This window comes from Gymnoscopelus microlampas, assembly GCF_963454915.1.
Source record: "Gymnoscopelus microlampas genome assembly, chromosome: 19".
Lineage (NCBI taxonomy): Eukaryota > Metazoa > Chordata > Actinopteri > Myctophiformes > Myctophidae > Gymnoscopelus > Gymnoscopelus microlampas.
In genome coordinates, this window is record NC_139956.1 from 29,009,693 (window position 1) to 29,021,625 (window position 11,933).

At 45.8% G+C, this 11,933-nt stretch overlaps 1 protein-coding gene across 1 annotated transcript; it reads left to right on the forward strand.

The window, feature by feature from the left end:
- Nucleotides 1-709: 709 nt before the first annotated feature.
- Nucleotides 710-1,864, forward strand: gpr185b (G protein-coupled receptor 185 b; the record flags this gene model as incomplete). Its single annotated transcript, XM_084042336.1, has 1 exon — nucleotides 710-1,864. The coding sequence occupies one exon, from the start codon at nucleotides 710-712 to the stop codon at nucleotides 1,862-1,864; it is 1,155 nt and encodes a 384-aa protein (XP_083898462.1).
- Between the last annotated feature and the right edge of the window lie 10,069 nt (nucleotides 1,865-11,933).

Genomic DNA, 11,933 nt, shown 5'->3' on the forward strand with positions numbered 1-11,933 from the left:
GTTTAAATAAAAACACATTCTAGTTAAATGTTCCTCTAGCATCGGTCAAAATCGGTAATTGGTGGTCTCTAGGACTCCAAAATCGGGATCAGCAGCGGGACTCAAAATTCTGGCATCGGTCGGGCTCTACTTCTTTGCTCACCTCTACCAAAGATATTCAATTATTAAAGAAAGCGAAAAGGTACAGAAATCCTACAAATGGTCTCCCAAGTGGGCGCAGTCTGATCTCGGGAACGTCCGATGTTTGCTAGATCCCGCGAGTGTGTGTTGATGGGACAGAGAAAAGTCGATAATAAAGTAGATTTTCTCATGACTTGTTTCTCTGAAAAAAGCCATTTTAGTATGAAAATCTTGGGAAGGTTGTGTGGCTTGTGAAGATCGGCTTCAATATTTAGTTCAGTGCCGATGGGGCTAAAGAATGGTTCAGAAGCTGTGTTCATGTTCACTCTTCCATTAGAAATAATAGACTCCAACCTGCTTCCGGTCTCCTAAAAAGGCAGCTACCCATTTATTTGTTTTGTCTTGGGCTCTAAATTTTTTTACTCTACATTTCTTCCTGCTTCCTTCCCTGTCGTGTCTTCGCTTCCTTCTCCCTTATCATCCTCTCTCTTTGCTCGCTCGCTCCCTCCCTCCTTTCTATAATATCTCTCTCTCTCTCTCTCTCTCTCTCTCTCTCTCTCTCTCTCTCTCTCTCTCTCTCTCTCCAGCTATGATTTTCTCCCTGGCCGCGGTGGCAGCCATGAGCAGCGGCGGCGGGAGCCTCAACACCTCCTCCCCCCTCCTCCTCCTCGACCCCTTCGACAACTCCTCCTCCTCCCCCACCACCCCGTCCTCCTGGAACCTCACCGATGACTCCACCATGAACGCCTCGTCCGATCCTGGCGCGCAGACCCTCGCCCCGGACCTGCAGTTCCAGTCCACGGGGGCCGGCGGCGCCGGAGTGGTGGGCGTGGCCATGACCCCGGCCGTGGTGGCCGGCGCCGCCCTCCAGGAGGTCAGCCCGTGGGACGTGGCGCTGTGCGTCACCGGCACGCTGGTCTCCTGCGAGAACGCGCTGGTGATCGCCGTGCTGTTCTACACGCCGGCGCTGCGGGCGCCCATGTTCATCCTGATCGGCTCGCTGGCCGCCGCCGACCTCCTGGCGGGCCTCGGGCTCATCCTGAACTTCGTGCTGGCCTACCTGGTCGACGGCCCCGCCGACGTCCTCACGCTGCTCTCCGTCGGGCTCCTGATCTCCGCCTTCTCCGCCTCGGTGCTCAACGTGCTGGCCATCACGGTGGACCGCTACCTGTCGCTGTACAACGCACTCACCTACCACACCGAGCGCACCGTCACCTACACCTACGTCATGGTGGCGCTGGTGTGGGCGTCGTGCCTGGCGCTGGGCGCGCTGCCCGCGCTGGGCTGGAACTGCCTGCGCGACGAGGCGGCGTGCAGCGTCCTGCGGCCCGTCACCAAGGCCAACGCCGTGGCGCTCGCCGCCGCCTTCCTGCTGGTGTTCGCGCTCATGACGCAGTTCTACCTGCAGATCTGCAAGATCGCCTTCCGCCACGCGCAGCAGATCGCCGTGCAGCACCAGTTCCTGGCCATCTCCACCACCAAGGGCGTGTCCACGCTCACCGCCATCCTGTGCGCGTTCGGCGTCTGCTGGCTGCCGTTCGCCCTGTACTCCATCGTGGCCGACAACACCTACCCCGCCCTGTACACCTACGCCACCGTGCTGCCGGCCACCTGCTGCTCCGTCATCAACCCCATCATCTACGCCTTCCGCAACCCGGACATCCAGAAGTCGCTGTGGCTGGCGTGCTGCGGCTGCGTGCCCTCCAACCTCTCGCTGAGGCCCAGGACTTCCAGCGACGTGTAAGCCTTGAAGCTTTAAGGTTCTTCAAGGTTTTTTCTGAGTTTCCGGATGGCTTGCTTGATGCCGGTGTTTGTGGAGAGGTCGGAGAACGAAGGGAGGAGAGAGAGAGAGAGAGAGAGAGAGAGAGAGAGAGAGAGACAGAGACAGAGAGAGAGACAGAGAGAGACAGAGAGAGAGACAGACAGACAGAGACGGAGAGAGGACTGTAGATGGGAACGGAAGTGGACGAAGGAAGCTGATGACCTCTCCTCATTCAGGACTGGCTGAAGGTGGAAGCACTGCTGGCCTGTATGGCCGCCGTGCAGAAGAAGAGGAAGAAGAAAGAAAGGGAGGCAGAAGAAAGGGATGGAAGTTGATGGTATAGGATGATCACAACAAACAGGGTTTTGAGCAGAGCTGTAAGTAGTACTGTATCTAAAGCTCAGAGACAAACCAATGTATTGTGATGGCAATGTTCTGAAACCAACTGCAAAAGCCTGAACAAGGTAACCTCTTTTTTTTGTTGTTTTCTTTACGACGATGGTATAATGCCGGGTGTTTTATTTACCATAATATTGCGGTGTTGGATAGGTGGGAGGTGAACGGGGGGGGGGTATGCCGCCTGACCTGGTTCGGGGTTGGCTGGCGGAGAGGGCTCGCCCCCACTGGGAGTAGCATAGAATGATGGGCGGCATCTATGAATGCAGCCCTATACAACGTTCACCATTAGGTCTCTGGAAACGGTGCATGGTTATGCAATCAGAAGCGGTGAATCCTTGTTTAAATTATTCATGTTGTGTCCACTCACGTCTCTGGTATTACTTCAACGAAAATGAGCTAAAGATACACAATGAATGAATGACCTTGACTTCTCAATGAGCTATCACAACAGTATTCTCCTTGTGAAAAAATAACTAATAATACAAAACGAATATCCCCTTACTGTGAAAAGTTTATTTTTATTTTTTTATTTACTACATAAAATCCCCTTGATGTGATGGTGATTAACTAACAAGCGGGATTTATCGATATAGTGTACCAGCCCATTAGTCTTTGTGAACTGACATTCATATCACACTTGATCATAATCCAAATCAATCATAATTGAATGCATTAGCGGTTGTCCGTCTGCGGAGCCCATTTACCGTCTGGGTTTTTTTTACCCGCTGACGTCAAATAACAACATCCATTCAGAGAGATAAGTGAATGAATTTTCGACCAAGAATAGTACACCTCATTAAACAGACAGAGATTAACATCGCTTTCTCCGAAAAGGTATTACTCTGTGTAATACGACCTTCCTGATTACGTAGCATTATCATCAAACCTCTGAAAAAAGAAACCCTGAGAAAACCAATGCAGAAATACCAGGCCCGCTATATCATCACTTAGCGGTCATGATAGATACACCCGTGCTAATAAAGAAAGAAAAGACTATTTATAGAAATAATGGAGTGTCTATATTTGGGGCCGTCGCAGCAGTTGTCCTTGTTGTTACGAAACCACATCTGCTCCCTGGTGGGAGACACAAAAACTACACACAAAAAAAAAACACACACACAAAAAGCTGCCTTCTCAGCCGGCCGTAGCGGCGTGACAGTGAAACACAACAGCAGTGGTGGAAAGTAACTAAGTACATTTACTTAAGTAATGTACTTAAGTAATATTTTGAGGTATTTGCACTTTACTTGGGTATTTCCAACACTTTTACTTCTACTACACTACATCACAGAGGCAAATATTGCACTTTTACTCCACTACAATTATTTGAAAACTTAGTTACTAGTTACTTTTCAGATATACATTATGATATAATGAAACATACATGAACCACTTTAGCCACATTTCATACCTGGGCTATTTTAGTACTTTTACTTTTGGTACTTTAAGTACATCTTGATGCCAATACTTTTGTACTTTTACTCAAGTCAATTTTAAATTCTGGACTTTTACTTACTACAGAGTATTTCTTTACTGCAGTATTGGTACTTTTACTTAAGTAAAACCTTTGAGTACTTTTCCCACCACTACACAACAGAGAGCTGGTGTTTCAGCACCAAGGACAGCGCCACTGCAGAGAACAGCACAGGCCTGGGAAAGACAGAGGGAGGGAGGGCGAGAGACACCAGAGGGAGATGATGGAGAGAGAAAGAGAGAGAGAGAGAGGGACGAGGTTGAAATGTAAGGGCTGTGCTGTTGTTCTCGCCTTGCGTTCTGAATTAACCCATTAAGGCCCGGAGGGGCCGATTGTACAAATGCCTTCTAAAACCAGTAGTTCTCAAACTTCTTCGTGCCAAGGACACCCCAAATTGATATATGTTTGGCCGTGGACCCCCCAATCTGAAAATGTTTTGTGCCATGGACCACCAGAAGAGAAGATTTTTCAAAAATAACAGATGTACAAGCTCGCTATTCTTGAGAACCGCTGCTCTTAAACCACTGTTCTAAATCCTAAGAGTCTTCTCTTAAGAGCTGCTATCTAAAATGAACATAGACGCTTTCCCGGTCTCAATGCATTAATTCCACCAGCCTCCCCCTCCAGTTATCAGAATGCAACAAACAAACAAACAGAGAAGGGGTTGAACGTCTGGGTCAAAGCTGACCACGGTCCCTTTGGGGCAACACTGTGCCCGTTGTTGTTATGTTCCCCCTGTTTCCCCCTTCTCTCTCTCTCTCTCTCTCGCTCTCTCTCCCTCTATGCATGTTTTTCACACCTCTCCCACTGGCTTACGTTCGCAAATTATGCATGAGTAAGCAGGCATACGGCTCTGGTGCTGCTGAACATGCCGGTGGTAAAACAAGCCGCCCGACGCGGGGAAAGGTTGACGGTACCTGTTGTTTTTCTAAAAAAGGCAAAAGGGGGCCCTCGAGCCCTCGACGTGAGGGGGCCCTCGTCTGTCTACCAAACATCACACAGTCAGTGGTACATATAGGTCAAACCACTCACATGTTCAAAAGTACAAATTACCAAGTAAATTTTACAGTAGTAAAAGTATCAATAGTGCAATGTTACAACTAAAAGTCCGGAATTAGAAATGTACTTGAGTAAAAGTACAAAAGTATTGGTATCCAAATGTACGTAAAGTACCAACAGAAAAAGTACTAACATGTTTGAAAATAGCAGATCTACAAGCTATTTTCGTAGATCTACAAGCTTGTAGATCGGCTATTTTCAAATAGCCATAGGGCCAAAGTGGTTAATGTATGTTTTATAATGTAATAATTTGTTTCCGCAAAGTAACTAGTAACTAAAGTTTTCAAATAATTGTAGTGGAGTAAAAGTAGAATATTTGTAGACTGTGTACTGGCAGCAGTCAGAACTCAGACATGCTATTCTAACCCCATTGATTATCCATTACCTGGAGTGTGAGCGATCCATATTCAATAAGCACCATTCACTGGGATCGATTGTTACTGTGGCCTCTATATACAGCTGTGATTTATCCTCACGGGTAAAACATAGCATCGCTAATACAATACGAAGTACGTTTCCATTTGACATTAACCACTCAAACCCTATATACGGTACTTCAATGACCGGCGTCCCACAGGGGTTTGTACTAGGTCCGCTCCTTTTTTCTCCTGTACACCAACAAATAGCTGATCTACAAGCTAGCTGTACAGGTGGGCCTTATGCTCGCGAAATGGCTGTTAAAACAACCCTGAGAACAGCCGCGACGCATCACCGCAGGATGCCGCCTGGTGAGCTTGTAGATCTGCTATTCTCGCTATTTTCAAAGACGTTATAATGCATCCCCCCCCATGCGCCCCCTAGTGTCTCGCCTATAGGGAGACTCTTTGAAAGCCACTGTTATGAAATAGCACATAGAGCAGAACGGGGTAACCGCGGATACACTGTACATCATTTTTTAGCATGACACAGTGAGATATACAACAGTCTCTAAAAAGGCTTTATAAAAACGGTCCTCGGTCTGAAAAACTATACGGAGCTTCGACCTAATCCAACGTACGTACACACACCCTCCGTTTTCACCGCTTTTCCCCTTTAATCTCGGGCCTGTCAGGAATAAACTGCATGTTTTTCCTTCCTCCTCAACACCACCACCACCACCACCAAGCCACCCTCGCCCCCTGCCTCGCCAAGGAAGCAGTTTGGTATAGTGCCTGGGGAAGTGTGTGTGTGTGTGTGTGTGTGTGAGAGAGGGTAAGGGGGGTACACGCCGGGTTAATGAGGAGCAGGGAGTCGAAGAGAGAGAGAGAGAGCGGCGAGGTGACGCGGCGTGAAATAGAAACGCCAAGCCGAGATGAGACGCGACCCCCCCCGCCCCCCTCCCCACCCTTTCCCTCTGTGACCTCCCAACGCGCCAGCCCGTAGCGATGAAGTTATACTGCTTGAAAAGGGCGGGCTTGTATAAGCCCGCAGACCCTTTTTCGCGCGAATATTAATAAACGCTGCCACCCTATTAATAGCGTGGCCGGTGGGGATTCGTGTGGACCTTTAATGTGGTCCACAGAAATATCGTTGCCGTCAGGCATGGAAACCTCCCATCTCCAGATTTCTTCCGTTTAATCGAGGCCCTACTTCATCATACAAGGATGTCGCGCAAAAGTAGTGAAAATAGCCAATCTACAAGCTCACAAAGCGACACGATTTGAGCTTGTAGACCCGCTGTTTTAGCCATTCTTAAAATGTCAATATAGGAATATCAAAAAAGGACGTTTTTTTTGGACATACAAGGTTTTTCCACCCGACGGCGACAATATTTAACTGGAGCTCATGGGTGAAGCAGCAGCAGAGCGGAGGTGGGGGGGTCTATGGACCCAGCATGAGTCCTCCTCGCTGAGAAACGTTTAAGTATATCATCGTGTTCCTTGTCGAAACACCCACATAAGGAGAGTGGCTGAGCTGCTAATGATGTACGTCTACCACCGGCCTTTGGGAAAACACTTCAAGGCAACTGTACGGGGTTAACAGACACTCTAGACCACTGGCTTTCAACCCTTTTCATATCGAGGTCCATTATTTATTCGGCATTTGAGCCACATACCACCATTTGATGAGATTTAGACTCTCAGAATATGTTGTTATCGTTGGATAAGAATTTGTCCTCAATTCCATGCTGTATTGATGTTGGTACCATAGGAGCGATGACAGGCCAACGTTGATCAAAATAACGATGCTTTAATTAAGTAATGCAGATATTTAACAATGATTTAACTCTTGAGAGCGTAAAATGAAACGCTCTCAAGAGCTAAAGATCTATAAGGGTCCATTTGGACCACCTGGGACCACCTGGGACCCCCTCAAGGACCGCTGGTGGTCCGCGGACGCTGCTGGGGTTCAAGTGGTTAATGATGTATGCATACAACATGTCTGCCGGCTTTGAAAAACTGTTCAAGGCAACTATATATTTCTTTGACAAATAGCGACAATAGCCAGCTGACAAGCTCACAACGCGCGTTGTGGGCTTGTAGATCTGCTATTTTTTAATGTAATAAGATACACTTTGGTTGAACCAATACAAGGGAGTCAATGTCACAAGACTACAGGGTTAAAACATGTTCCAAATCCAACGCTCTCTATACCAAACGTACTGTATCACAAAGATGGCAAACAAGACAACACACACACACACACACACACACACACACACACACACACACACACACACACACACACACACACACACACACACACACACACACACACACACACACACACACACACACACACACACACACACACACACACACACACACACACGTAGATTGCAAGTTCTTGTGAATGAGGTCTTCGATTGTCATTTTCTTTTATTTTCTATACATTGGATGATGCTGGCAGCAGAAAACAATCGCCTGTTTTGTTGGTCTTGGCACAGTGATTGTGAACATAATGCAGCGACAGCAACACGACTCCCTGTCGCTTATTCATTTGAAGAGGGAGGGAGGGGGGGGGGGGGGGGAATTATATGAATGTGTTGTGCTTGAGTTATTTCTTTTGGCCTCATTGAAAGGAAAGATGCAACATGAACGGTTGTTTAAGCCCATTCAATCCAGGAACGCATCTGTGTCATTTTGAGATTTCTTTGGGCTATTAAAAAAATAGCAGATCTACAAGCTCATAGCTATGAGCTTGTAGATCTGCTGTTTTTGAAATAAAACATTTTTGAATAGCCAAAGAAATCGATGCGTTCCCTGATTAAATGGGTTAAAGAGCAAAAGCCACGCGTGAGAGAGAGAGAGAAGAAATACTGTACATTTTGTAAGCTTCTTGGCTTCCCCCCAACAAACGTATATTTCCAAAGCTCACCGTCCTGGGCGATCTAAACGTTCATCTAAATGGGTTTCAATCCACAAAACGTTGAGCCTTGGGCTGTCAGGGGCTCCTCGAAACGCCACGGTTCATAGATTACACTGTAGATTACGTTTTTATGGCGTCTAGAAATTCTAGTGTCTCTATCGGATGGCCTTATTTATTTATTTTAGTTTTAACCCGGGTTTTAAGACCGGGAAGACCATTTTAAAATATAATCACTTTAGCCATTATCTTGGCTATTCTTTTGGCTATTAAAAAATAGCAGATCTACAAGCTCATAGCATGGCACCGAGTGCTGCGCTATGAGCTTGTAGATTTGCTATTCCAATGCAAATCTTTGAATATATATATTTTTAAAGCTTTTTGTCAAGGATCACCCAAAATGATACGTAGGCCTATTTGGCGGCGGACCCCCATCTCAAAATATGTTGCTCCAGGGACCCCCCAGAAGCAAAGATTTTAGTAAAAAATGTTGTGTATACATATTCAAAGATTTGCACACATTTTCACGATATTTCAAAAATAGCAGATCTACAAGCTCATAGCCGTGCTATGAGCTTGTATATCTACTATTTTGAATAGCCAAAGTGTAAAATAATGGTTAAAGTGGTTACACAGATGTGTTCCCGGTTTAAATGCGTTAAGTCTCATAATAAACCCACACGGCTACAATCCGATCAGTTTCTGAGCCCTGAGCGCCACAGATTCAGCTTGATGACTGCATCGAGCTCAATAATCAGTCTATGGCCTCTCTGTCTCTCTCTCTTTCGTCTAGCCTCTCTCTCTCTCTCTCTCTCTCTCTCTCTCACACACACACTTAAACGCTACACTGCTTGAATCACATTATGAGATTAATATGTCAACTGCTAAGTGGAATCTGATCAATTAACTCACTCTGTGTTTGCTTCTGGTCTGCCACATGCTTTTAGACCAGTGACGCTCAAACTCTTTTTTTAATTGTTTTATTTCAAGGACCCTCAGTTTGGTTTTTCATTAAGACCCCCAGGTCTCCTGCAGTGCTGACATTGTTTCGCCACTGAGCCAATAGAGCCTGCCTGCATGCACTGGAGACTAATTAGATTTGAAGATTTGTGTCAAACCAGAAACAGGACCGTGTCAAAAGGCTGTGTTCAACCTAAACACATGGATCTAAGGCCCCATTTAGACTGCAGTCAAATCCAGTCGAATCCAATTTATTTCTCAAATCCGATCTTTTGGCCTGACTGTTCACACTGCATTTGCAAGTGACCAGATCGGATCTGTCTTCATATGTATTGGATTGTTCCTGTACATTCCTACAATGTTCGCTTATACTGAGGCATCCCCCCAAAGTGCTATATAGGAGACATTGAATTTCTCCGTCTGTCCACTGAATGCTGCTCGCCATTGCTTCTGTAAACTCATGCTGTACTATTGTTTTATTTCATCACACCCCTTGTGCTCTCGTAAATCAAAATGATCAATTATCGCGCTCTATAATGACGTCAGTGGCGCTCGGGTCGCTCTGCAAGTGACGTTTTGGACAGTTTGATATGCGACTTGGGTGGTTAGAGCAGGTTACTGCGTTCAGACTGCAGTAACCTGGCTGCCAGTCTAAACGGAGCCTAAATGTCTGAATAGAAGAGCAGGGAGACCAAATACAACCACCACCAATTGTATAAGTCATATTAACATACTCTACCATACAGATTGGACAAAATACCATTTAGATTGGACAAAATGCCATCTTATTGATCACTGTAATTGGTCCACGCACATCATCTCTCTACAGCAGTGACCACAATCCCATCTGTGAATAGAAGTAAAATACCTGTTTTACTTGAGTACAAAAGTATAGGCTTCAAAATATACTTACAGTACAAAAGTAATACATTTCAAGGTCTTTCAAAAATAGCAGATCTGCAAGCTAACAACGTGTCGCTCCACGACACGTTGTGAGCTTGTAGATCTGTTATTTTTGAACGAACATCTGTGAATATACCACCGCTCGCTTATACACATGACCATTCCTTGGGCAAGGGGGTGGAGCGACCGTTCACTGTGTGCGTGTGCGTGCGTGTGCGTGACTGCGTGTGTGTGTGTGTGTGTGTGTGTGTGTGTGTGTGTGTGTGTGTGTGTGTGTGTGTGTGTGTGTGTGTGTGTGTGTGTGTGTGTGTGTGTGTGTTTGTTCTACCCCGGGATCACAGCCAGTTGTAATGAACCATAGCTCAATAGTCACTGTAAACAACAACATACAAAGAGCTACACACCATGTTAGTTTGTTAGTTTTACTTCACAAACGGACGAAAAAGACACAAAATATGTCCCAAAAAAAAGAAAAGAGAAATCATCGCTGTCGGGCATAAGCCTCGTAAAACCATATTTCAATTAAAGAAAAATGTCTATTTTGTCGTACAACAGTGTCAAACAAAGGTAATGAAAGTAGCCAATGTACAAGCTCAAAATGTGTCGTGAAGCATTGTGAGCTATTTCCATGTGTCTGTAGGTTTTATAAGTATTGAACCAATTAAAAGTATTAACTTTAGCTTGTGACTAAATTATAACTGGACATAATTGGACTTTTCCCGAAAAGTAACCGTTTCGGTTTCCCCCCCGACAGTGATGAAATACTATTTGTGTGCGTGGTTAATTTTCATAATGCAAAGCTGTATAGAAAGAAAAAAATAAGTATATTTTTGTAATCCAACATCAGGGCATGAGTTCTAGGTCATGGTCGCTACTGTGAATGTGAGCGTGTGTGTGTGTGTGTGTGTGTGTGTGTGTCTACGTGTGTGTGTGTGTGTGTGTGTGCCAGCACGCGCGTGCTGTGCGTGTGTGTACGCTTTGTTCTTCTGTGTTCTTCTTGTTAAACGACAAAACGTCAAACTTTTCTCAAACAAAACGACATCAAAGAGGAGCCTCGTTGAAAAAAGTGCCATAATATTATTTTCCTGACTTTTTTTTCCCCGAGTGTCTTGTTTTGATTTTGTGTATGTACTGTACGAGTCATCATTATGGTGATCAGCAGCATGACTCACCAGCTAGATCTGTAGAAAGAGGAAAAATACTACCACACATTCACCCACCCACGCACACACACACACACACACACACACACACACAGCCGGGAGAGAACTAAAACTACATTTAATGAATACTGGAACGATTTAAAAAATAACAAAATACATAAATAATTTGTTTTAAACCAAGCGGTTCTCAACCTGTGGGCCTGGGCCCACTAGTGGGCCGCGAGGGTATTGCAAGTGGGCCCCTAAATAATTGCCGCAACACTAAGATTTGAATGATAATGATAACATTTAATACTTAAAGTATGCAACGTTAGTCGATCCCAGGGTGGAACGCAATTGGTTGTTTGATGCACCGAGAGGTACCCGGGTTCAAATCCCGGACGAGCCCCCAATTTATGTTTGATGCACACGGCCCACCCATGTGACCACTTAACGCGGCAGCCCGAATGGCAGCCGTGTCAGATGGGTGGGCCGCGAACATTTTCAAGATTTTTTTAAGTGGGCGCTGGTCCAGACAAGGCTGAGAACCCCCTAAACTTGGTGCATATTGATCACTAAAACAGGCACGAGGGAGGAGTGTGCACGTGAGAGCGATAAAAAGGAGAGACGGAGGGAGATCGGTTATCAAGCTCCATAGTATTTGGTTGAGCTGTTGTAACGGGAGACGTTTCGGTGGGGTTGTACAACAGCCATTTATCAGTCATGTGTCAATACTCTGAGATACATGTGAGTTGGATAACAGTAACCTGAACCACATGGCCATGAGAGCGGGGGGGGGGGGGGGAAGAGAGAGAGAGAGAGAGAGAGA